The 27482-nt window shown below is 44.7% G+C and overlaps 1 protein-coding gene across 2 annotated transcripts in view; it reads right to left on the minus strand.

Moving 5' to 3' along the window:
• Nucleotides 1-507: 507 nt before the first annotated feature.
• Nucleotides 508-27482, minus strand: part of CD58 (CD58 molecule) — a 44472-nt gene continuing 17497 nt past the window's right edge. Inside the window, exons 3-6 of one of the 2 annotated variants that reach the window (XM_074319317.1) lie at nt 16391-16654; nt 9715-9783; nt 7413-7446; nt 508-1340 (exon numbers count right to left, since the gene is read on the minus strand). In XM_074319317.1, the coding sequence (XP_074175418.1) occupies nt 1304-1340; nt 7413-7446; nt 9715-9783; nt 16391-16654 (404 nt within the window). In that variant the 3' untranslated portion in view covers nt 508-1303. Of the gene's footprint in view, nt 3708-7412; nt 7447-9714; nt 9784-16390; nt 16655-27482 lie in introns of both variants that reach the window. The other variant, XM_074319318.1, reaches the window with a different exon arrangement.

A 27482-nucleotide genomic window follows, 5' to 3' on the forward strand; every position in this document is an offset into this window, starting at 1 on the left:
GCTGTGTTCAATCTTAGTTGCAGGGGGCCGAGCCCACCATCCCTTGCGGGATTCGAGGAGTTGACCCAGATCGAACCAGCAGCCTTCGGAGTTAGGAGCACAGAGCTCCAACTGCCTGAGCCACCGGGCTGGCCCGAATATTTGTTTTTAAGCCACCTCGTCTCTGCTTGTTATGGCAGCCACAGCCAACTAAGACAAGCAGAGACACTGGCTTTCGGCGGAGCAAGGAGAGTTCGTTCACAGTAACAGGAGGCAAAGGTGGGTAAACGTGTGGTGGGAGGCTGAGGGGTCTCTTCCGAACGCTCTTATTTTTTTCAGTGACATGGGGAGCAAGGTGAGCAACCGACAGTCAGGACACGGGGTTATAGGTCTAAGAAGAGTGAGGAGGAGACAGTGAATGGAACAGGGTGATGCAATAAGCACATCTGAGAAACACCGTGACTCTGTTACCTGAGACTGGGCCAGGTTTTTGGAGTCTTGAGCAAAGAATTGAACAAGATGCTGAGGTAAAGTAATGAAAAAGCAGTTTATTAGAAGAAAAACTACTCTTCAAAGAAATAGAAGTGGACCCAAGCCACAGAAAATGGCTCAAGAGCCTAATTAGAAGAGAAAGTACACTCCAAAGGGTTTGGAGCGGCCCCGAGCAAAGGCAAGGCTCAGGAGGCTCAAAAAGGCTTGGACTGGCAAGGATTTGGAGTTTTTCTCCTTTTTTCTCTAGAATGGGCTGTTCCTTTCTGGGACCACTGGATTGACACCTGTCATTGACAAGAGGCTATTACCTCATCTTTTCAGACTGCGCATGTTCCTTCCCAGAATTCAGTCTGTTATAATATTAATGAACTTCCGGGCATATGTATGATATTATAATGATGGTATAATGAGGCCCAGGTGAAATGAAGGTCATTGTGGCCTTTACTGCACAGGTGTGAGTGGCCGGTTTAATCTAGTTGGGTATTTCTTCCTCATAGGGGTAGATAATTACAATGTAAAGGACAAGTTTGGGGCAGAGAGGAGTGGTCTGGTCACATTCTGTGGGCTGTGCAGGAATGCAGAGACCCGATGCCTACCTCTAACTGCCTGCCTTGTTTTCCCCTTGAGAGACATGATCCCCATAACATCTCTATGGGAAGTTGAGGGACAGAAGGTCTTTTCTTCTGTATCTGCTTCCTGCTGGGCAGTGGTGTAGAGCTGTCCCTACCTATTGGGGGAGTCACGGAACTTTCGCCCTGTCTCATCTTAGATGAGAGGAAGGGGTCTGGAGATCCGCTTGGAAGACCACGTTGGCTTCTTTGGTTGGGACTGGTCATCTTGCTGGGGTATCCCCTGTATCCCCAAGGCCCCTGAATGAGGAAAAATAGATTTTAATTAATAAATCCGTTAGCTCTATAGAGCCTGTGGCCATTCAACCCGTCAGTTAGGTGGCATCAATTGTCCAGGAGCTGGGCCCAGAATGGGTTGGAAAGGACATCAACAAGTATGCTGGCCTGGGGGAAAGTTAAAACCTAGTTGGTTTCTGGGATGGCCAAGAGTTAGCTTCGGAATGGCCTGGGGGAAGTTGGCAAGTCACAGGCTTTTAAGTAGTTAGCTAAAGCAGGGGTGAGAGACATTCTGTGATTCAGGCCAGGAACAATCGTTAGTCTAGGCTTCAGAAACTGATTAGAAGAGTAATCAAAGCTAAGGGCTAAGGAGCTGAGAAAATAGGGACCAGGAGACAAAATTTTTATAGCGAGGAGGCTCTCCCATATCAACTCCATGAGCTCTGTGGTCATGGAAATGAAATGAGCAGCCTGCAGTGCATTTTCCTCCTGGGACGTGCAGTTTGGGTGCAGGAGGGGAACTGGCAGAGGTACCCATACTCGTGGGTGGGATTTGGCCAAATGAGAAAGATAACTAAGAGGGTGAAAGAGTGACGGTAAAGGAGTACTGATAATGACACACAATGGGGATCCAAAGGAGGCAGGGCAAACGCGAATGCAAGGGGTTGAGGGCCAGCGAAAAGGTGCTGGAATCACTGGCTTGCAGGCCCTGGTGGGCTTGCGGGATTGTTGGCGGTGGGGACCTCGAGGGAGTGATGGGGAAGATAGAGTGGGCATTCTAGAACTGGGGCTGGGAGAGGGCTGCCGCCACGGGTAACGGAAAGATCAGGACCAGGGCAGTGGCTGCTGAGAGGGGAAAGACAAGCTCTTCTTGGGGGGAGACCACGCCAGGGCACTTTTTATTGCGTTTGTAGGATTGCATTTGCATCAGATTGTGAAAGGAGCAGTGTGAAATGTGAGTGATGTGGACCGGGTGCTAAAGTCTGTAGTAGAAAGGGGGGGGGGGGTTGTGGTGATCTACTGGCATGGTCGCCAAAGCTGAGGAAGGAGCAAAGGGTCTGGAAGCAGAGTGGAGCCAGAGGACGCCCTCCCTCCTTCTGGCCCAGCGTACACGGGGCACAGGGGAGGGAACAGGAGCCCCTGGAGAGGGAGAACCAGGTGTCAGTGAGAACAGAAATGGATAGGGAACATTTATAGGAGAGGACACGCGGAATTTTGCTGTGGATGGATGGAGTCAGAAAGGCCCCTAGAGAGCATATGGGGACGAAAGTCTGGAAGATGAAGGATGTTAAGTCCCGGGCTCCCTATAGGGCCTGGAATAAAGGCTTTGACAAGCTTAGTTGGAGACAAGCTTTGGTAGGAAGCTATGCCACTTGGAGGTGGGGGGACTTAGGGAGAAGTGGGGTCTTCCCGGGAGACTCACTCTTGCTGATGGCTACGGGGAGCCTGGAAGGAGACCCTTTCCACAAACCTGCCTTAAAGTGGAAAAGCATTATTTCCTCTTTGAAGCCGAAGACTCTCACTGACAGGAATTCCAGAGGCAGAGTGGGCTCGGGAGCAAGCCCTTTACCTGTAGGCTCCTGTCTGAGGTTTATATGATGGTTGCCTGGGGGGGTGGGGGGGACAGTCAGGGCCCCCCACTTCCTTATTCAGGAGAGGCTGCTGTTCCACAATCATATATGACAATTTTAAGTTCTCTGCTGTTTACCTGCCAGGGTGACAACTAACACAGTACACTAAGTGGGTCAGAGATCTTAATGAGACAAATCTCCCTGCCCAACGTGGGTCCTACACCTGCATTTGGATGGTGGGGATGTGGTGTTTTCAGGAGAAAGGGAAGACCCCCCTGTGTCCGTGCCTCCTATCAACAGCCACGGACCTCCACAAGTGCAAGTGCTTTGCCCATTTTCTCCTTCGCTCCACTACTGATCCTACAATTAATTATTTTTCCTCTAAAACAAAAGAGAAATGCAGTGTAGATTTCAGTAAAAAGCTTCCTAAAGCATATGATAATTTCATTTTTCTAGGTTAATAGAAAAAAAGCCAGACGGCCTAGTTACTTATGTACAAATATATATCTATTTATACAATTTATACAAAAAATATATATATATTTGCCCTTTGGGCAAATTTTATGATTAAAAAAACCAGAGGCCATGAAAGGAGCACTCAGTCATATAAAGTTCCAGGTGACCAAGCTAGTCTTAATGCTTTGTCTTCATTTGTTGATGTTTCTTCTAAAAACATGACCTCTGATGAAGGACGAACTCCAGTAAGACTTTCAAACCTCCTCAAAGATGATGTAATACTTGAATGGTGAGTCAGGGAGGTTTTCTAAAGTCAGTTAAATAACTTAAGTATTTGACTCCATCTTCTATTAATCAACTGGAGCTATAAAAGAAATGTGTTGTATTAGTAACTTGTAAAATGCCGTCAATCTGGGCTGGTCCGGTGGCTCAGGCGGTTGGAGCTCCATGCTCCTAACAACCAAGGCTGCCGGTTCGATTCCCACATGGACCAGTGGGCTCTCAACCACAAGGTTGCCAGTTCAACTCCTCGAGTCCCACAAGGGATGGTGGGCTCTGCCCCCTGCAACTAGCAACGGCAACTGGACCTGGAGCTGAGCTGCACCCTCCACAACTAAGACTGAAAGGACAACAACTTGATTTGGGAAAAAGTCCTGGAAGTACACACTGTTCCCCAATAAAGTCCTGTTCCCCTTCCCCAATAAACTCTTTAAAAAAAAAAAAATGCCGTCAATCTTAAGACCAAGAGTCTTCAGTACTCTCCTATTCTATGTGAGTTGCCCTTTTGTAATAAGCCCATCAAAAGCCAAGGGTGCCGGGGAGCAGAATGGACGGAGACGGGTCTTGAACCCACCGGAGACGACACTTTCAGTGCGTAGCACTCACAAACAATCCTGTCTCCTCAAACCAACTCAGTCTCTGGGTGCAACTGAAATCTGCCAATAACAAATCTGAGACCGGAAGGCCTGTGGGCAAACGGTCACCCCTTCAAGCATTTATTTCCTTTTTCACCACATGAATCTCCTGGGAATGGTTTTCTTTCCAGCTCAAATTCTCTTCCTGTTCACTCTCCTCTGTGGTGATGAAAGAGGAACTCAGCCACACCCAAAGCTGCTGCTTTGTCTCAACAAGTCCCTTCATACTGAGATTCCAATTCTTGGCGTTTTGTCTGCCCCACAGTCTGGATTTCCATAGACCAGACCAGACAGACCAGATCAGACCGGATCAGACCACACCAGAGTTCCCAAAATATCCAGCTGGCATCCTACTCCCTTTAAAATCTTCAGGAACATTCTGGCCTCTTCTCCCCTTGCTGGCTGCCCAGCCCTGACCACCCACATTGCACATTCTGGCCCATCAACACGTGCTTCTTGCCTAAGTCCTTCTGCTTCTTAGGCACTCCTCCACTCTCCCCAGCGTGGCCATAAGCTTCCTGAGGGTCAGAGCCCTAATATGCGCTTATTAGTATCCCATCAATGTCTAACCTCACTGCGTAGACCAACCGCAAGCCATCGGCTAACACAGTACCGGCCATCAAGTAATCTCCGCAAATGTTTGTGGAGTCAATCAAGGAGCCAGTGAAGGGATATTTCTGGAGTACTCCATCGCCTTTCTGGGTGGCCCTAAATGACAGCCCTCCCCTGAATGACCTCCACTGTCATTGTCCGTGATGGCCACGCCTCCACTGCAACCACCTGGATCTCAGCAGAGGTCCCCCCAGGGATCTCACCCACACCAGGCACACACACACCGACCCCCAGCTGAAATGCCCCACCTCTGACCCTCACCCCTTGTCACCCCCTGTCCTCACCTCACTGCTAGCACACCTGCGCCTCCCCTCAGCACACCTGTAGTTGCCGGACTCCCGTCCAGCCCCTCTCTCCATGGCCTCCTGGCCCATCAGCCCCTCATGGCTTCACTGCCTCTGCCCAGCCTGCACCCCAGGACTAGCAGGGCTTGGACTCCTTAGAATCCTGTCCCCCAGCCTCCTGTCACAGCTGACTTCCAGGTAACCTGGTCACTGTTCTACCCCCAATCTGGGGAGAAAGGAAACCTCATCGTCCATCTGTTGGTCCCACCTCACCCAGGCCCCTCCTTCCGCACAGCAACCCCTGCTTCACCCCGACTCCAGCCACTGACAAAGAGCTTTCTGGAAAATAGCGGCTTATTCCACAAAGGTCTTGACTGCCAGTCTCCCTGCCTCTCTGCAGCCCTAACACGGTGTCCTCCCTCCAGATTGCTAACAGGATGCCCCCTGGTCCTCATGATGGCTCCCACTGGCTCCTCCACCTCTTCCCACCATCCAACGGCCTCTAGCTTCTCTTTCCTGGTGACCTCAGCTGCTGAGGGCATCAGGGACCATCCTGATAAAGATGCTCCCCAACTCCAGCCCCAGCTCCTAAAACCTCTTCTCCAATTATGCACCGGACATCACTACCCAAGAAATGGGCCCACACCCCAAACTCAACCTGTCAAAGCACAAATTCATCATTTTTCTTCCCAAAGAAGAGCCTGTCTGACTCCTCTGCCATGCCTGGTAATGCCACATCTTTTGGGCACCAAGGATCAGAATTCCTGTTGCTTTTGGCTTCTTTTTTGAGGAATACTAATACTCATACTAGCCAATGTTTCCTGAGCAGTATTACGCGGCAGTCACTATTCTAAGCATTTGACTTATATTCATTTCTCCATGTTGGTATTTCTATGCTTTTATTACGTATACGACCACGGTTATTTCTGTGTTCTTGTTATGCTCATTTTCCACAGAAGACAACTGAGGTACAGAGAGTTGGCGTAACTAGTCCAAGGCCTGTGAGAGATGGAGCTGGGTGCAAACATACCCAGGGACTCCGGCACCAGAGCCTGCACTCTCAGCTGAACTTCTATTAATCTGATCACACTTTCTCTCAAACCAAACCCTCCATGTTCATTTCTGCCGTGACCCCCTAATTCAGGCCCTCTCTGCTTGGCTAGATCATTCCATTTATCCACTTACCCACGTCTCCATCTCCAGCCTCTTGTCTACGAACTCACCCTATGCTTTGCCAGCAGAGCAATCTTTCTAAAGTGCAGCTCTGCTCAAAAATCCTCAGTGGTTCCGCCGAAAAAAAAGACCCAAACCTCTTGGCAACTCTCAATGTCTCCACCTGGCCTACGCTGCCGGTCCAGCCTTACCTTCCTGCAGCCCCCTGACATTTGCTACCCCAAACAGGATGACTTGCCACTTTTTTTTTCTTTCAATTTTATTGGGGAATATTGGGGAACTGTTTCCCCAGGACCCATCAGCTCCAACTAAAGTCGTTGTTTTTTCAGTTGAGGGCACAGATCAGCTCCAAGCAAATTGCTGTTTTCAATCTTGGGTTGCAGGGGGCGCAGCCCACCATCCCATGTGGGACATGAACTGGCAAGCTTGTTGTTGAGAGCTCGCGCTCTAACCAACTGAGCCATCCAGTTGCCACATTGCCACTTCTTATCCTGCCCTCTACAACTCCAGGCCCTTAAGCTTCCCCTCACCCCTCAAAGCCCAGCTCATGGGCCCCTGCCTCCTACTACCACTGGGATCTGCCAGGAGGATGTTTTCTGGAGCCAACACTGCCACCGTTAATTACGTCGGTGTCCTATCTTTTGTTTGTGATACAGGCCCAGCTCTGACCCTGGCTCCTGAAGGGAACCCAGTCCTTTCCAGTGTTGCTGGGATGGGAGGAGGGATGTGGTAGTGGTGGACAGTATCGTCCTCAGGGTCTGAAGCCCTAGATTTGCATCCCAGCTCTACCCCTTCTGAGCGATGGGACTTGACCCCTCTGAGTCTCCCAACCACTGTCTCTAAGCCAGTGGTACTGACACCCCCGTGCAAGGCTCACTGAGATCACGCATCACGGAGAGTGGCTAGCACAGGGCTCAGTACATGGCTGGCGCTTAATGAACTGTGGTTAGTGTATCTGCTGATGTCCCTGATTACGGGTCCAGGCAACTGACGGGTAAGTAGAATCTGCTCCCCAGGTAACAGGCACTGTCCATCAGGGCTGCTCTGGCTCTAGTGCATGACGTGCAGTTCAACCAGGGCACTTACTTGGTCCTGTTGTTTTTTGGGCATTTCAGAAAACCTGCAAAGGAAGACAATTTCATCTCCATTAAAGAACTGAAAAATAGAAGCTACAATCTGGAGTTCCTAACTGCCTTTTAGAGACCTTACTCTGGAGAACTCTAAGCCAGAGGCCTGTCAAGCTAGTATTCCCTGAACGCTTAAATTAAACTGGCTACAGAGGTGTTCCAACGAGTTGTTCGAAAATTACTCATCAGGTGATAGAAAAACAAAAATTGTCGACAAAATGACTCTTTCTACACCAGCTTGGGCATAAGGCTAAAGATGAAGGGAAGGCTAGAACGGTTTGGACTCACACTGCCCAACAAAAAGACAATGTGAGCCACGTAATTTTAAATTTTCAGTAGCTACACGATAGAGCAAAAAGAAAGAGGTGAAATTAATTTTCATAGATTTTACTTATTAGCTCAACACCTTAAAATATTTTCATTTCAACATGTAATCAATATAAACATTATTAATGAGATAGTTCATATTCCGTTTTTTTATAGTAAGTCTTACAAATCTAGTGCATGTTTTGTACTTACGGCACATCTCAGTTTGGGCCCTCCCCGCCGCCCCCAATTTCAAGGGCTCGCTAGCCATTTGTGGCTCGTGGCTACTGTTTCAGGTAGTGTATCAGTTTCCTTCCCATAAAGCACCAGACTTAGCCAGGAGCCATGCTAGGGGATCCAGCAGCTGAGCCCCCAGGCTTGATTCTCTCCCTTTCTCAAAGCTGCATGCCAGACATCTCACCATTTCCCAATTAATGGCTTTAGAGTTGAGCTGCTTGCCAAGGTACTTATTTTTTTAGAATCATGTTTCTGTGTTTTTTGTGTTTTGTTTCCAGGTTATATGCTGCTACCAGTATGGACCACTGGCATCATTTTTTTTGCCCCCTCCACTGAATGTTCTTTTTTTTTTTTTTTTTTTAAGTTAAATCAACCAGTTGTCATGGAATTTGGGTACTCAGTGCACTTTCCTTTGGTTCAGGGATTGTGATGAAAGACCCACAAGAACACAGAGTGGAAAATGATTTTGGTTTCTGGGGACCAATCTGTTAAGGAGATGACTAACTACAATACCACTATTTGGGGATTACAAACAACTTTTTTTTAAAAGAAGATTTGAGATCCCCAAATATTGTACTCATTGGTGATGGTGCCTTAAAACTTCCTTCTGCTGATTTTTATAAGTTCTTTAGAGGAGAGTCAATTCACTGATAATCTATTAGGGGTCTTCATGGTATTTGCAGCCTATAATATGGAAACGGTATCCTCAGGAAATCATATTCTCGTGCCAATATCCCAAAATAGTCTAGGTCAGCACTGACCAATAGAATTTTCTGGAATGATGGAATTGTTCTCTATGTAGGCTCTCCAATATGGTAGCTAGTAGCTATATGTGGCTCCTGAGAACTTTTAAAATGTAGCGAGTGCAACTGAGTTTTAAATTTTATTTTTAATTAATTACATGTTGTATGTAAATCACTGTATGTAGCTAATACCTACTATATTGTACAGTTCAGGTCTAGGGAAACTGAAATCTAGCTTGCAAACTTGCTTCAAGATACGAGTGTGCAATGATCTGGACCCTAGACGCCACCACCTTGCAGAGCGCTTACGTTTCAGCACTCCCTCTGGGAATGACAAATTAGTATGAAATCTGTTGGGGCTTCCAGAACATCTGCCCACATGTATAGCCCGGTCAATATCCTTTGGGACTTGAGGAAGGGTTTCTTGTCAGGTCAGCAGTTCTCCAGGGCTTATGGGTTGCTTTCTAGGTTGGCCCAAGATCCCTGGGGGACTGAGGAAAGCTCAGGAAGATGACACAGGTAATACCGGTAGCAGGTAATTATTACCCACACTGCATCACCTAACTCAGCAAAAGCTCCTTCCTACTTGGGACCTCCTCCTCAGCTATAAAAAATGGACATGACGACCACAATGGCCAAGAGTAAGGTCTCTTGCAGAATCTGGCTTGGCGGCCAGAAGTATAACTAACTGCATGTTGAAGTGGACCACCGCCAGGAGGCAGCTGTGGAACAGGTTCAGGTATATATGGCTGTGTTCCCCAGCCTGTAAAACTCACCATTGCCTGAAGAGTCAGTCATTCTACCTTAAAATAACGCAGAATCCTTGAAGGAACCGAGAACACTCTACAACCCAGACAACAAGTAAAACACAAAAGTTTCTGTTTCTCTCATCAAACTACTCATTTTCTAGCCTTTGAAACACGAGTTCAAGTTCGAAACATGATTTTTTTTTTTTTTTAAGGAAAGTATACATACCGATTACAATTAGGACTATTACTGTTAGTCCAACTGCTGGTATAAGGCAATACCTATACCTTGAATGCTCTGTAAAAAAAAAAAAAAAAGAAATACATGTAACTGAACTCATCGAAATAGAGACACAGCAGACCCTCCTTACTTGCAGATTCCGTATTTGCAATTTACCTCCTTGCTGAAATGTATTTGTATCCCCCACATCAATACTCGCAGCACTTTCTTGGCCATTCGTGGCCATGGACAGGACAGTGAAATATTTGAGCTGCCAACGCACATAACCCAGCTGAGTGTGAACAAGGCAACGCTCTGCCTTCCTGTCCCAGTACTCGGACTGTCAAGTGTTCTATGCGTGGCCTGTTCAGTGCCACGTGTTTCACATTTGTGTGCTTTTTGTCGGTTTAAAACGGCCTCCAAGCATAGTGCTGACATGCTGTCCAGGAGTTCTAAGCACAAGAAGGCCATCATGTGCCTTACAAAGAAAATCTCTGTGTTATCAGGTTGGTGCAAAAGTAATTGCGGTTTTTGCCTTTTTTTTTTTTAAACCTTTTAAACCGCAATTACTTTTGCACCAACCTAATAGATAAGCTTCATGCTGACAGGAGTTACAGTGCTATTGGCTATGAGTTCAGTGTTAATGAATCAAATATGTATGTGTGTATGTGTGTGTATGTGTATATATATATATATATATATATATATATATATATATATATATATATATATATATGTATATATGTGTGTGTATGTGAATGTATATAGTATATATATAGAGAGAGTGCCAAAAAAAATGTACACGTTTTAAGAGATGTTATCTTCATAGCAGTAGTCCGCCATCATCAGAAGTGTCTGGACGCAGACGGCAACCACTTTGAATACCCCTTGTAATTGCAGAAGTCAAACGTGACTTGTATTCATCTTTTGTTATCAGTATATATTGAGTATCACAATTTCAATATAATTTTTTCCTTTCTGAAAATGTGTATACGTTTTTTGGCATCCTGTGTGTGTGTGTGTGTGTGTGTGTGTGTGTGTGTGTAGTCTTTAAACAGAAACACACATAAAACAAGATTACGTATTGGTATTTTGCCAAAGATGTTGTGACCAGAGGCTGGCAGGAGCTTAACTCTGTATTTCCCCAAGGAGCAAAGGTTCGGTTTTCGCTAATTCTGTGTGCACTGACTTTACAGAACATAACTACCATGAATAAAGAGAATCAACTGTATTTCTAAACAAACTTATATGCACAGGGGTCATACCTGCCAGGCCCAGTGTTACTGACTAAAGGAAGCAGATATTCCACTAGAAGTTTTGTTTCCGGCCAACCCGCACTGCCAGTGGGAGCATACCCTGGCGTTGTGAGTTTGGTGGGGTGATCTGGCTTCTGTGCACAGCAAGCTGTAAACATGCTCACCACCCAGCAGCTGGACACGGTGCTAAGAGTTGTGCCTCCAGCATCACTGAGTCATGACAACAGGGTTCTGTGAGTGCCTCCACCTCTCGGGGTCTCGGCTTCCTCCTGGGGCTACTCTCTCCAAGGGCCGTTGTCAGCATGCACTGAGTCAAGACGTTTAAGAATAACTGTCACCACTAACCTACTGAGGAGGTACTATTGGGAGCTCCACTAACATCCCCTGACCATGCAGTTCCATTCCTAAGATGCCAACCTACAGAAACTGTCCCGGATGTAGCCCTCCCCTCCCTCCAAAAAAAAAGGTACACAGAGATTTACTGCAGCCTTACTCACAATGTCCAAAAGCTAAGACAACGTAAGTGTCCTCAACAGGTAAGTACGGTATGTTCCTGAGGTGGATTCTATCCAGCTACCGAAAACCCAACGACAGAAGACTGAAGGGTATGGCAGAATGACCACCACGCACTCTGCTGAGGGAGGGCGAGTTACTAACAAAAGTGCAACATGAATAAGCGAGAAGGGAGAGGCGAGGGGGGGAGAAGAGGGGAGGGAGAAAATGAATGAATACATGAGAAGAGAAACATACACCCTTTCCTCTTATTAGAAACACAGGTGAGTTAGAACAAACAGGCAGTCACCATGGGTCTGAGGTGAAAGGCCCCTGGCCAGACACTGCTGGTTGCCCCTTCCCCAGCCATTCTCCCCTATTTAGTAACAGAACTCAGATTTGCAGCTGGGCACACTGCCACTCAACTCAAAAATTAATTTCGCAGCCTTTCTTGCAGTTAGGTTTGACGATGTGACTATAAGTTTTGGGCAAAGAAGGGTTGGGTGGCATTTTTTCAAAAGTCTCCCTAAAGGCAATAAGGCAGGCCATTTCTCCCCCTCTGAGATAGCTGGGAAGGCAGCAGGAGCTGGGCTGCGCCTGGGTCGGTGACAACTTCATAAAGCAACAATATGCCCAGAGCTGCCTACCTCCGATTTTTTTAACATGAAAGAAGAAATCTACATTTTAAGCCACCGATGTATTTTTTTTGAAGAGCTGAATCTAATGCTAATTGATACAGTCCCTTTCAGAAACCTCTCTCCCATGGGGCAATGGGGCGATGTCAGATGGTGCCACCACTTGGGGACAGCAGAGACTCGGGGGGGACAACAATAACACAAGCTCTTCCTTCTCTGTGCTTCCGCCTTGGCCTGTCCTTTGCAGTTATAGTTGGCCACTTCCTCTCCACTCGGCTTCTGAGACACCACCTCCCTGGTTTCCTTCCTCCCTCTCTTGCAGTCCTTTTCAGTCTCCTCTGCTGGATCCTGTTCGTCTTAACAGCCTTAAAAGCCAGAGTCTGTCTGTCCCAGGACACCCTCTCTCTGACATCTGCTCACTCTAAGTGATCTCATTTAGTCCATTGCTTGAAATGCCCGCTATACTCTAATTAGGCCCACATTTATATCTCCAGACCTTACTATGCACTAGAGAACTAGACTCCTATATCCAAGGGCCTTACTTGGTGTCTCCATTTGAAATCTAACGGGCATCGCCACCATCGTGTCCCAAACGGAATTTTTTATTTCCTCCACACACCTGCTGTTCCCGTCTTCCAGTCTCAGTAAATGGTAACACAATCCATCTGGTTGCTCGGGTCAGGAATCTCATGTGAGCATTGCTTATGAGTCTCCCTGCCTTCCTGGCCTCACCACAGGAAATCCTTTCAGCACAGTTTTTAAGCCATAAATACTTCAGCATACATTTCCAAAAGATGGGGATTAGAAGGCAGTTTTGGGGAGGTGTTAACGCGCTGCCTCCTCCGACCACCGGTGCTCTGATAATAAACGCTTATTCTATGGCCCAGCTCCTGTGTCGGTCTATTCGCTGAGCGGTGCAGGCAGCACGAACCCCGGACTCGGGTGGCCTCCGGTTTCAGTCTCTGGGTACTCCACCTGGCTAGCCTTGGGGTTCTTCCGGTAAGTCTTTTGGCTGGCGGACGGTCTTGGGGGCTGCCTGAGACTGGACAGGTTCCTTGCTACAAAACTGACCTCTGGAAGCAGCTGCCAAGCGATTTTGCTGCCCGAGGGGGGGGTTGCACCTTGGCTCCACTGCTCACTGGCGCCCTTCTGCTCAGTTCGTATAGAATAAGCTTTTGCCCTATTTTTCTGCTTCTGGTTACCGGTTCCGGGAGCACAGCTTAACAATAGATCATATCCCAGAAGGCTTGAGCTTGGAATGTCCTTTGTCCCACCCAGTTTCTTGTTTTAGAAAATTACCCTGAAACTTATGATCAGTAGATAAAGGCTTAATGATCATACACTCAATGGTCTAGCCTTCTTTCCAAGCTGCTCCCATCATTGGTCCTGGGTTGCTGATGCCAGCGGAGAGCCACATTGCCAGAGGGAAGGCTCCACGCAGACCTCTGGGACCCTCACACCGCCTTTAGAGGAACGCCCCGATTTTCCCTTAAATATCACTAACTGGTCTGAGAATACGAAGGCAGTTTTTGGAGGTGTGAACCCGCTGCCTGTTCAGACCACCAGTGCTCTGATAATAAATGCTTATTCTATGAACCCCCACCCCCCAAAAAAAGACAGGGATTATTTGTAAAACATAACCATGCCATTATCATACCTAAAAATGAATTAATATTTAATATCCTCAAATATGCAGCGTTTACATTTCTCCTATGTTTTTCTGTTTGAATCAGGATCAAATAAGGTCCATGTTTTTCAATGAATTAACATGTTTCTTAAATCTCTTTAATCGCTAAGTTCCCCCATCACCTCTTTTTCTTGCCCTTTTATCATTTATTGATTGAAGAAACCTGATCCCCTGGTCCTGCAGAACTCCCCACAACCTTTACAATCATTTAACATGGTATGGTTTCCATTATGCAACTTCTGTGACTCAGTCAACATTTTTCTTAATTTGATTTATTTTGAGAAATACAGAATCAGGATGGTGTCGTGGAAAAGAAACTCAGGAATGGTCTGAAGACCTACATGTTCAGTCTACCTACATTACTTAAGTGCACTTAGCAAAGTCACCCACGTGCTAGAACTTGCTTCCTCACTCGTAAGAAGTAAGTAACTCCTATGTGGCCAGACGACAACAGCGGGGCGTGAAGAGGGACTGAAACAGTACATACTTGGAAGGGTCTGCTAACAAGGACCAGGCTAGTCGATGTGAGTTACTATGCATCATTGATAAAGCATTAGAAAGTCTGCATAAAAAAGCAATGCTTGAAAAAGTAAGATCCAGAATTTTAATGCTACACCTTCATGGATTTGCATGTGTCACGATGCTTGCACCTCCACAGAATAGTATTTAAAAATCACCATGGGGAAAAAGAAAAAAGAGATCCTATACTTTGTGGAAAAGAACCATTTGGATCATTAAGTTCAGGCCCCAGATTTACAGAAAAGAAAATGGTCCTGCAACATTTGGTTAGTGGAGACCAAGGACAGGACCTCAGATACATCTCTCATACGTCGACATAGCTCCAGGATTTAAAGGACCTAAGAACTACCTAGCAATGTCTGTCAAACTTTCAAAATCTACAATATAATGTGAACAATTTGGGGGGAAATATAAAAAAAAAAAAAAAAAAAAAAAAGATGAATCACATTATTTAATAACAAAAAGGGTTTGTTTTCAAATTCATAACACTTATTTCATATCACTGAGAGGTATATTATCGTGATGATATATTCTCAAGGCATCTACAGGGAAACATGAGCATTCAGTTCTAATGGGAAGGTTAACTGAAAACCACACAAAGGCAAAAATGCTTGCAAATCTCTTGAAATATTCCATATAATTCTATAGAGGATCTTATTCAGAAATTATTTCAAGTATTTTGCCTCCTGGAACACCTGAAGCTTTCCAAGATTGTCACTGGTTTGTTCATTCTGTACATGGTCATCGTCTTTCACCTTGGTTATGTGCACTGCACACGTGCCAAAAGCCAAAAGCACACTGGTTTTGTTTTTTTGTTTTTTGTCAATTATCCGCTAGCTCCCAGACTCCATTTCTACACTGTATGTCTTGGCATTAGGCAACACCCACTAAGGTGGAATTAATAAAGGAATGTTTGCTCCAAGCATAATAACTGTCATTAACTTTGCAGCTGGTTTTTAATCCTTCTAGGCAATTGTGTGACTTATGCAAATGGTGCCGCTTTGAGTGACACCTGAGTGGGTTTGGTCTTTTCTTGACTTTAGGGACCAAATGCAATAGTTACAAACTGGATTTCATTTTACACTTTTTTTCTGCAAATGTTTGTTTTACCTGAAAAGTCACACTGCTCTGTCTGAAGAAGAAACCATAACTTTAACGGCTTTATGTCATTATTTGAAGTTTCAAAAAGTATGATACGGTGGAGACTTAAGGAGAATAGCTCACTAATCAAATAAAATTCACATTTTTTTATATTCATTCTATTCATTAATTGATTTTTTTTTTTTTTTTCTGTTTCAATTGCTTGTTTGGAAAGAAATCATTCCAAATCCTAGTCCCATACTATTTACTCTGGAAACACTGTTCACTAGATACAATTATATTATTCTGAATTATAGTCAATACTATAATTCATCTCTTCTTTTATGTTTTAATGAACCACCTTCAAATCACTGGTTCTTTTGTTTGTAAACTGAAGATATAATGGAAAAAGGAGATAATAAAATTGCAAATCACAATGTACTTAATACTTAAACAACATGAAATGACCACAGGCAGGACATGCTGTCATGGGATTAACTGAGTGTTAGCCTAGACAAATGTATCAAACACATATTCTTGTAACATATGTACAATCTTTGAGAACATAATGGTTATGAAGAATATTATGAAACAGTACTGTAAATAGTTAAGAGCATGCAGTCTGGAGCCAGATGGCCTGATTTCAAAACCAGGTTCTGCCACTTACTAGCTGTGGACCTTGAACAAGCACCTTAAAACTCCCTGGGTCTTAGTTTCTCCCCATAAAATAAGAATAACCACTTGTATCCAACTCATTGGGTTGTGTGAGGATTGAATTAATTAACACATGTCTTAGAATGGTGTTTGACACAGAACGCGCTAAAAATGTTAACTTTGTAAGTACAATGGGGTATCTGGGAAGATTGTAACTCATTTTACATTTCAAATTTGTGAAATGTATGTCAGCTACCATATCTGTGAATTGAACTGAAACCCACAAACCACCACTAGTCCATGAACCCCATTTGTACCCAGCACCTCTGCCACGGCACATTTATTAACAGTGATTTACTCACCACGTGGGATACAGGAAGTCAAGTCAATCGATGATGTCCTCTTGTATACCGGATCATGAATAGTACATTGTACGTTCTGTGAACGGTCATCATTCTTCCCAAAATACATCACAGAACCGAAGCTGTTGTTACACTGAGCGGAAGGGCAATGCCATGAGTAATTTATTAGGTGTGGATTGCCGTCGTAGTTTTCTGGGATCAGGCAATTGACTGTAATGTTTTCATCAATCACTGAACAATTTAGGATCGGATCTGGAAGACGCTCTGGGGAGGGAAAATGTAATATTTAGTACAACAAGAGTAATACTTAGACCCATCATCTGCACATTTAGGAAGAGCTCCTAACTTCCTCATGATTCTGAAGAGATGAGGTCACCTCGAGCACTGATGGGAGAGCATTCTCCCTTCTGAGTCACATGGACCTGCTTAAATCCAGAACACACAGAGGGCCCGCATCCCTCATCCTCGATTCTGACGGCCAAAAGATTTTACACCGCTGGTGGCAAGGTCATTTAGCTGCAAATCCTCACCTGAGAATTGACATGAGGATTTATGCTGCTTACTTTTCTCACTGACTTCAAAGAGTCACTATCATGTTTTACTAACAATTGTCACATGCTTGAGCCCAGGGTGCCCTCCCTAACTAAGTGGGATGCTTCTTAAACTACACAGAGGAAATAGTTCATATTCCCTTTCTGATATCTGAAAAATGTTTCATTCCAAAAGCTATCTGACTTAAAGCGTTTTGCAAAAGGTACCTGTGGGCAGGCCGTGCTGACAGGTAGGGTAAGGTGTGGCCCCTGTGAGAGACCTGCCTCACTTCCAGCTTTTCTCTCGGCAGCACTTTCTGGCTAAGACAGCCTCAACCAGCAACACCGGTTAAGACACATGTCACACTGCACCATCCTTGCCCTCCAAAATCTCAGTGCTAATTAGTCTGTTCCACTGTTAATTCATATGCCTTCTTGCATCTCTACTTTCCCCACAAAACTAATCATAAGAGTTTTGAGAAAACATGTAAATATATTATGAAACATACAAAAAAAAAAGTCATGGCAGCATTTGGATAAAATGTCAATATATTATAAGCATCTACTAAAAAGAATTATAGTAAACTAAGGTTCATCAAGGTGATGGAATAATATGCTGTCATTGGTTTTGTTTTTTTTTGAATTTTTAAAATTTTAATACAGTTCAGATCAGCATGGAGGATGAGAAAGCACTGTCATTAAAAATCTATTTATTTATTTTCTTAATTGGGGAATATTGGGGAACAGTGTGTGTTTCCAGGACCCATCAGCTTCAAGTCACGTAGTTGTTTTTCAGTGTAGTTGTGGAGGGCACAGTTCAGCTCCAAGTCAAGTCGCCGTTTTCAATCTAGTTGCAGGGGGCGCAGCCCACCATCCCATGTGGGAATCAAACTGGCAACCTTGTTGCTAAGAGCAGACTCTCTAATCAACTAAGCCATCCAGCAGCCCCTCTGGCAGATCAGCTGTAGCGTTGTCTTCAATTTAGCTGTGGAGGGCCCAGCTCACTGGCCCATGTGGGAATCGCACCAGCAACCTTGCTGTTAAGAGCTCGCGCTTTTAACCAACTGAGCTAACAGACCGCCCCCAAAAATGGTATTCTCTAAGATGAACACTAAAGCTCCAATTCATCATCTAAAAATGAGAGTGTTCAACTCATCTTTCCCCCATCTGTTCCTCCTGAATTCTTTCTCGCTCAGACACCCAGCCTGTTTTGGTAGAATCCCAAGTCACACATGACTTCCCTTTCCGCTTGGGGCGTTCTCAGTTTTTAGGTTTAATCTAATTCACATAACTTGTTATATGCTGCTTTAAAGTTTTTCTTTAGCTAAAAGAACTTTTAATATTTTATTAAGCACTGGAAAACTTTCTCCAACTTTAATCTTAAGCAGCAGACGGATATCCTTCAAAAGGACGAGGACTTGCCAATGGGGAAAAGCTGAAACCATTCCCCTTAAGATCAGGAACAAGGCAAGGTTGCCCACTTTCTCCACTTCTATTCAAATAGTGCTAGAAGTTCTAGCCACAGCAATCAGACAAGAAAAAGAAATAAAAGGCATCCAAATTGGTAAGGAGGTAGTAAAATTGTCGTTATATGCAGATAACATGATACTATATAGAGAGAACCCCAAAGGCTCCACCAAAAAACTATTACAATTGATAAATGAGTTTAGTAAAGTAGCAGGATACAAAATTAATGTTCAGATCAGTTGCATTTGTATATACCAATAATAAAATATCAGAAGGAGAAATTAAGAAAACAGTTCCATTTACAATTGCTTCAAAGGCTATAAAATACCTAGGAATAAATTTAACCAAAGAAGTAAAAGACCTATACTCAGAAAATTATAAGACACTGAAAGGAGAAATTAAAGAAGATACAAACAGATGGAAACACATACCATGCTCATGGATAGGAAGAATTAATATAGTTAAAATGTCCATACTGCCTAAGGCAATATACAGATTCACCGCAATTCCTATCAAACTACCAAGGACATTTTTCACAGAAATAGAACATATAATCCTAAAATTTATATGGAACCATACAAGACCCCGGATAGCCTCGGCAATCTTGAGAAATAAGAACAAAGTGGGAGGTATCACGATACCTGACATCAAATTATACTAGAAGTCTACAGTAATCAAAACAGCATGGCACTGGCATAAAAGCAGACATGTAGATCAATGGAACAGAATAGAGAGCCCAGAAATAAATCCATGCCTATATGGCCATTTAATCTACGACAATGGAAGCAAGAATGTACGGTGGGGCAAAGACAGTCTATTCAATAAATGGTGCTGGGAAATATGGACACATGCAAAAAGATGAAGCTGGATCACCTCCTTACACCACATACAAAAATAAATTCAAAATGGCTTAAAGACTTAAATGTAAGATCTGAAACCATAAAACTCATGGAAGAAAATATAGGAAGAAAGTTTACAGACATTACCTGGAGTAATATTTTTACTGATATATCCCCTTGGGCAAGGAAAACAAGAGAAAAAATAAACAAATGGGATTACATCAAACTAAAAAGTTTTTTCACAGCAAAGGAAACGATCAATAAAACAAAAAGAGATCCTACTGAATGGGAGAAGATATTTGTCAATGATATATCTGATAAGGGGTTAATAGCCAAAATTTATAACTCATTCAACTCAACTTCAGAAAAATAAACAACCCAATTAAAAAAAGGGCAGAGGACATGAAGAGACATTTTTCTAAAGAGGACATACAGATGGCAAACAGACATATGAAAAAATGCTCAATGTCACTAGTCATTAGAGAAATGTAAATAAAAACCACAGTGAGATACCACCTCACACCTATCAGAATGGCCATCATCAATAAATCAACAAACAACAAGTGGTGGTGAGGATGTGGAGAAAAGGGAACCCTCGTGCACTGTTGGTGGGATTGCAGATTGGTGCAGCCACTTGGAAAACAGTATGGAGGTATCTCAAAAATCTGAAAATGGAACTACCTTATGATCCAGCAATTCCACTCCTAGGTATCTATCCGGAGAAATCCAAAACATTAATTTGAAAAAATTTATGCACCCCTATGTTTATTGCAGCACTATACACAATAGCCAAGACATGGAAACAACCGAAATGCCCATTGGTAGACGACTGGATTAAGAAACTGTGGTACATTTATACAATGGAGTATTACTCGGCTATAAAGAAGAATGAAATCCTACCATTTGCAACGATATGGATGGACCTAGAGAACATCATGCTAAGTGAAATAAGTCAGATGGAGAAAGACAAATACCATCTGATTTCACTTATATGTGGAATCTAAAGACTAGAATAAAAGAAGGAACTAATCAGAAACAGTCTCAGAGACATAGAGGAAAAACTGAGGGTTGCTAGATGGGGGGGTGGGGATAAGGGGGAAGGTGAGGGGATTAGAAAGCACAGTCAGTAACCACAAGATGGCCACGGGGATACAAAAGGCAGTTTGGGGAATATAATCAATACTGTTGTAAAGATTTGGTAGGGTATCCGATGGACACTTGTCTCATTAGGGAGACCACCTCAGGGATGATGTAGATGCCTGATCACTGCACTGTACACCTGAAGCTGAACAATAATGAATGTCAACTATAATTTTATATACATATACATATATGTACATATATATGTATATATGTGTGTATATGTATACATATTTACAAGAAGTGGAAAGTGGAGTACAGCATTAGGAATAGAGACAGTGAAAATGTAACGGTTTTATGCCATGTCAGAGGGATAGTGGATGGGGGAGGGGAGTTATCACTGTGTGAGGGTTATAAATGATAAATGTCTAACTATTACATTGTTTTATACATCTGAAACTAATAATTATAAAAAAAGGATGAGGACTTGTTCCAGGGAGCCCAGAGCTCTCCCCCCTCAGCCTCCTCAGGTCCAGCCCGCCCAGCACCACCCCACAGCAGCCCCCAAGGCACAGGCAAGCAGCCCCACGTATCTCCAGAACAGCTGAGAAAGGGACGTGACTGCCCTAGGTACTGTGCGTTCTTATGCCTGACCCTGCAGCAGGGCTGGGCATGTCTCAGTGGCAGAAAGCAGGCTTCCTGCTTTCTAAGACATGTTCTGTAGAAGCCATTGTTCAAATATCAGAGTGCATAAGAATGGCCTGAGGTGTGTGTGTTAAAATACAGATTCCTGGGCCCCACAATCCCAGGGGATTCTGATGTGCTCCGTGTTCTGTTACAGATTCTAGTTTATTGATCTAGGTCGGCCAATGTCTAGTCTTTCATCAAAATGCTTTCTAAACTGAACAGAGGAGCATCGTGAGCTCCCCGCCAGACTGTGCAACTTGGAGGGTAAAGACTGGGTATTAATATTCCCCTTTCAACCACAGCCCCTGACATTAATACAAGCCACATCCTGGCACCTCAATAAGAAAGGCAGATGTTGGATGGTCGGTTGGATGGATGGATGAATTCAGAGGCAGTCTTCAAGTTACTCTCTCCACTCTATAAAATGTCACTTCTTCAATAGCTCACCTCCAAAAAGGACTGCTACGGTGGCTAAGAGCTTGGATTCAGGGCCCTGACTGCCTGGGTTCACATCCCAGCTCTCTTACGAAAAGCCACTTGACCTTCGGCAAATTACTTAACTCCCTGTGCCTAGGTTTCCTGCCCTGTACAATAAGAAAGCAAATAGTATCTACTCTGCACGACTGTGATGAGGATGAAACGAGTCGATACAGATAATACTTCATACAAGGATTATATTATAGTGCCTGGCATAGGACAATGGCTTAACAAATGCTAGCTGTAATGGAGCATAAGGCTAGCAAGGGGAGCTTCCCCAGGAGGGCATGTGATACGAGCAGAAGGGTCACGGAACAGGCGTTGGCAGGTAGGAACATTAGCCCTCGCTTGGCGTGTGACCCTGGAATACATCTCTTGTAGGAGCTCGAAGACTTAACACGTTGCGTACGGCGGGGTTTAAATCCCTCGTGAAGATTCTCGTGATCCGTACACAACGTGTTAAGACATCATCTAGCCGGGTTCTTGTTCTACAAATGCAGAAACCCATTGCTAAGTGTGTGTCATTTTCATCAGTAAAAGGGAATATAATACTTTATAAGGTCATTGTCAAGGTCAAGTGGAATACGAAAATGCTGTGAGAGGAAACATGTGGAAGTGCTATTATCTTATTTGTTGTGAGAACCTACTTAACTCTTTCTGCTGGTTTCATTACACCATCATTCCCAATCTAGCTCAACCACAAGTAAGCAAACCTTTCTGCAGCGTCTGGGTCAGAGTTTCTACACCTCAGATCTTTTCGCCTATACTCTTTCTTATTCTCTCACTGCCCTTGGGCCTTACCACAGCTATAGCTAACAAATATTAGTTACATCGGTACCTTACACAGCATTAAACAGGCAAGAAATATGCCAACTTCATCCCTAAGATAAGATAATTCGTTGATTTATGATTAGTTCATTCGGCTCACCCCTCTGTAAGAAATGAGAATTTCTTATACATATCTGATGGCATTTGTATATTTACATTAATGTTAGTAAAAAGTCATACACCAATCCAGGCCATTTAAGGATAGAGCAGTTACTTGTACTTACGTGAACATGGTCAGTGCCATAAAGGTTGGCAGGGGATGCTAAAGAAGAAACACTGATGGTGGAAATTTTACGGGGATTTTGAGGGAAGAAAGAAAGCCAACATACACACAGAAGAAAGTGGATGCCCTCATTTAGGAGGTGCCAGGAAATCCCCTCCTTCTAAAATACGCTTTCTGAAAGTCTTCCGTTAGCCTGGTGTCTCCGGAAGACTACCAAGCCACTGAAGTCTAACTTCAAAAAGTATGGCTTCCTCATTTCCGTACTTCCTCAAAAAAGTATGACCAAACGCTTTCTCATTCAGATATGAAACCTTGAGTCATCTTAGGTCTTTTTATAACAAAATTTAAATAGTGTTGACTCTTTCTTGGATCATCTTCTGCTTCTTTCCTTTGCAAACATCTACCACCAACACCTGTCTACCTGAGTGATCACAGTAGCCTCTAACCTGGTGTCACCCCTCTCGAATCCACCATGAATACCTACCAGCTGATTCATCTTCCAAAAATAGATTTCATCAAGTCACTGCCCTGCTCCAGTCTTGGATACAATGGCTCCCACTGCCACAGGCTAAAATCCTGATTCCCGAACCAGAACTTGAAGTCTCACAGGTAATGCTGCCAGTATCACTGCCTCCTACAGAAGCTCGGGTCCCTGTACGTTGCTTCTCTGCAGATGTTCACTCAGCTTCTGAAGGGCTACCTAGTTGGTCTGACGACCAAAATCATGCACCTCTGTTGAGTGACCACGGGATTTTTAAAAATTAAAAATTTTCAGCATTTCATCAAGTTTTAAAAAGAGAAGTGTAGTCAAATGTTTTGAACTCATTGTACACACTTTATAAAAGGGCTCTTAAAAATGCATTGGATTCTTATCTAAATTGTCAGTCAACCTTTTTGTTTGCTTGCCCTATAAACTGCCAGATCCCCAACTTCCAGGTTTTAAAGATTCTGCTTCTTCAAAGGCTCTTCTAATAGGATGGTTCTTCTATTGGAAGATGATTCTTTTATTAGAAGTACCTGTCGGTTCTTCTAATGGGATGCCTGGACACCGTAACAAGCTTTGTTCATCTAAATGGAGTTCATCACCTTCCAGATAAACCAGCCACCGAGTCCGAGAGCCCCCATTTCTGTCAGTTGTGCCACTGGCCTCCCATTCACCCCAGTTCAATTGCTTTCATTGATACAACAAATATCTACTGAGTGCCATTAGCTATTCAAGTCCTTTGCTGAGCTACCGTGGTGAACAAGAGAGAAATTCTCACTGCCTCCCATGTCTCCAGGGGAACAGGTAGGTGAACTGGTGAGAGCTGCCCACCAGCTTAGTCACCACATCCATTGCATGGTAACTACCTGAAACCGAACTTGGGGAGCGCAGACTTAAACTGCTATATTGGACTTTCTGTCTCTTCTTCATCTGGAAACCATCTTCCACACTTTGCCACCAGTTCCTAAAATACCCTTTGGATGGAGGAAGTAGGTCTAGGACTACACCCACTTCTAGGTAAAACAAGGGACCCTCTGATGAGGATGTGCAGAGCGGAGAGGTGGGCACAGATTCAACTTTGAAATTGCGAGGCATCACAGGAAAGGCAAGCGCTTGACTCAAGGTCAAAGAAGAGCCAGGGGAGGTCACGGGGGCCAGATCTCATACAGCCTGGCAGGTCACTGTAAAGATGTTAGCTGTAACTCTGAGTGAGATGGGGCCGCTAGAAAGGGCTAAACAGAGGAGTGAGGTGATCTGACTTCTGCTTTCAGAAGGTCACTGTGGCTGTTGTGTTTAAAAATAAACGGTAGGGGATGAGGGGTGGAAGCTGGAACCCAACCAGGAGGCTGTTGCAATTCTCCAGATGTGACTAAAGGAAGCCGGGTCAGCAACAGGAAGTGGTGAGAGGCAGTCAGATTCTGGTTGTAGTTTGAAGGTAGAACCAAAATTTCCTGGTGGAGCAAACAAGGTGTTCAACAGGAAGAGAGATGTCCAGAGGCTTTTGCCAGAAATACTGAAAGGATGGCGGTGCCATTAACCAAGAGGGGAAAGACTTGGGGAGGAACAGGTTTTAAGGGAAAGATCATTGTAGGGACAGAGCCAGGACTGCATTTTTCAGGCTCTCGGCCTCATGTGGAAAGGTACTGTCTCAGGTAGTAAATGGCCATCAACTGTGATTGGATGGCCATCAGCTGTGGCTAGTTGGCCGTCAGCTGTAACCAGTGAGCCATTGGCCACTAATATAACTGCCATGGCTATGCTAGCAGCAAATGGGGGCTAGCAAGAAGATGGTGGCTGAGCTGGCAAGAGTGGATTGCAGTTAGCATGGCAGGTTGCGGATTGTGTGGCTCCTGCCTCCTGTGTCTCCAACCCAGCCACCAGTGAGACTATAGTGGTGTGACTCCCCTATCTATGGCTCCGTGGGTGTTCCTTTTTGGCCTCACCATGTCCTGTGTTCTTCTGTGGGGAGCGGGACTAGAGACCCCACATGCCACCCCGCGTGACAATCATGAACTCACTTTTGGACGTGTGATATTGGAGAAGCCAGTTAGATCTCTGAGTGGAGCTAGAGAGAAGGCCATCAGATACGCATACAACGAGGTCAGGAGGGGTGTGGGCTGGAGCTCCAAATCTCAATCAGCACCGAGATAACATTTAAGCCCTGACAGGGGATGGGCTCATCCACCTGGGTGTGAATGCAGGCCGACGGAGAAGGGCAGAGGCCCAATGTTAAGAGGTTGGGCAGACAAGGGAACCAGCGAAGGAACCTGAGAAGAAACAGTTAGTGAGTTAAAAGGAAATGAGAATAGGACGCTGTCATGGGTGCCAGGTGAGTGTCTCAAAGAGGAGGGCGTGATCCGCTGTGACAAAGGCTGCTCATGGTGGAGAGAGATGTGGGCAGAGAATGGACCACTGGATTTACTGACGAGGATGTGAAGAGGAGTTTGGGTACAGCCGTGGGGAGGAAAGCCTGCTTGGAGCAGGTTAAAGGTGAACAGGAGAAAAGAGTTTACAAAGAGTGAATATAGACAACTTTTTCGAGGAGATTTTTCTGGAAACTGAAGACAGAACGTGGGTGGTAGCTGGAGGGGCAGAGGGGCCATGGTATGAATAATCGCATCTTTGCATGCTGATGGCAATAAGCCATCAGCTCATGGGGGAAATCAGTTGTAAGGGGACAATTACTATAGTCATATCTGAGAGCAGTGGGTAGAGGTGGGGTCCTTTGGCCCCAGATGAGAACTATGGAAGTTCAGAATGGGAACTTCCAAAAGGCAATGGGAGAGAACAGGGTACACAGGTTCAGGTACAGGTAGGCAGGTAGGCTGATGGTGAAAGCTGCAGAAGGTCCCTTCTGATTGCTTCCTTTCTTCAGGGAAACAAGAAACAAAGCCTTCAGCTGAGGAGTGGGTCTGGAGAAGGAGGTGTCAAGGTTTGAGGACAGCTAAGTGCTAGGAGAGTGGGTGAGTGACGACACTAGACAAACTGGATTTAGGTGAGGTCAGTGATCAGAAATGTAAAGTGTGGGACTCCGTGGGGTGACGTGCTTTTCTGCAGCTGCAGGTGTGTGAGCACAAAACAGGGAGAACGATGGATTGAACCTCGTTGTACTAACAAGGTGAGTATGACCCATCAAAAAAGGAGCAAGGAGGGGGCTGGCCTGGTGGCTCAGGTGGTTAGAGCTCCATGCTCCTAACGCGAGGGCCAGTGGGCTCTCAACCACAAGGTTGCCAGTTCGACTCCTCGAGTCCCGCAAGGGGTGGTGGGCAGCGCCCCCTGCAACTAAGATTGAACACGGCTCCTTGAGCTCCGAGATGGCTCAGTTGGTTGTGAGCTCCCAGATGGCTCAGTTGGTTGGAGCGCGTCCTCTCAACCACAAGGTTGCCGGTTCAATTCCCACAAGGGATGGTGGGCTGCGCCCCCTGCAACTAACAATGGCAACTGGACCTGGAGCTGAGCTGCGCCCTCCACAACTAAGATTGAAAGCACAACAACTTGACTTGGCAAAAGTCATGGAAGTGCACACTGTTCCCCAATAAAGTCCTGTTCCCCTTCCCCAATAAAATCTTAATAAAATAAAACAAAAGGGGGAGCAAGGAAGCTACTGCATCTGCCAGAGTGAGCCCAGCGAATGACCACGGCACTTGGGCTACCTAAGGAAGGCAGGGCGGACATCAGGGGGCTAAAGGACTGTCAGGCAGCATAGCAGAGGAGTGAGCTTCAAGTAGAAGAGGAGGGATGCCTGACACTGAGACAACGGAGGGATCAGAATCACTGGTAATGACAAGTTCTAGGTTCTATCCATGGGGAGAGGTAAGGTAGCGTGGAGGACAAGCTCATTACAGGACAGGAGAGCAAGGACTGAGAAGTCAGGATATGAGACTTAAATATTACAACCACCAAGAATTAGGACAGCAGCAACATCAGGAACAGTGAAAATGAACCAGGCACTAAAAGCATCGAGAAACAATGGGGTGATGGTCACTGAAGTGTTATGTACAATAGCCACGGCATGGAAACAACCTAAGTGTCCATCGATGGAGGAATGGATAAAAAATTTGCAGTACATACATACAACGGAATATTATTCAGCCATAAAGAATGAGGAAATCCTACCATGTGGGACAACATGGATGGACCTTGAAGGCATTACATGTTAAGTGGAAAAAGTCAGAGAAAGACGAACACTGTGCTGTATGATCTCACTTACTTGTGGAATCAAAAAAAAAATACCATCAAACTCATAGAAAAAGAAAAGATCAGAGGTGAAGGGGAGGGGAGGGAGAATTGGATGGAGGTGGTCAAGAGGTACAAACGTCCAGTTATAAGATAAATAAGTTGCTAGGGATGTCATATTCAGCATGGTGACTACAGCTAATGCGGCTGTAGAATATACAGGAAAGCTGTTAAGAGAGTAAATCCTAAGAGCTCTAGTAACAAGAAGGAATTTTTTTTAATCCTTTTTTTTCTTTTCCTC

Source organism: Rhinolophus sinicus, linkage group LG14 (genome assembly GCF_036562045.2).
Source record: "Rhinolophus sinicus isolate RSC01 linkage group LG14, ASM3656204v1, whole genome shotgun sequence".
NCBI lineage: Eukaryota > Metazoa > Chordata > Mammalia > Chiroptera > Rhinolophidae > Rhinolophus > Rhinolophus sinicus.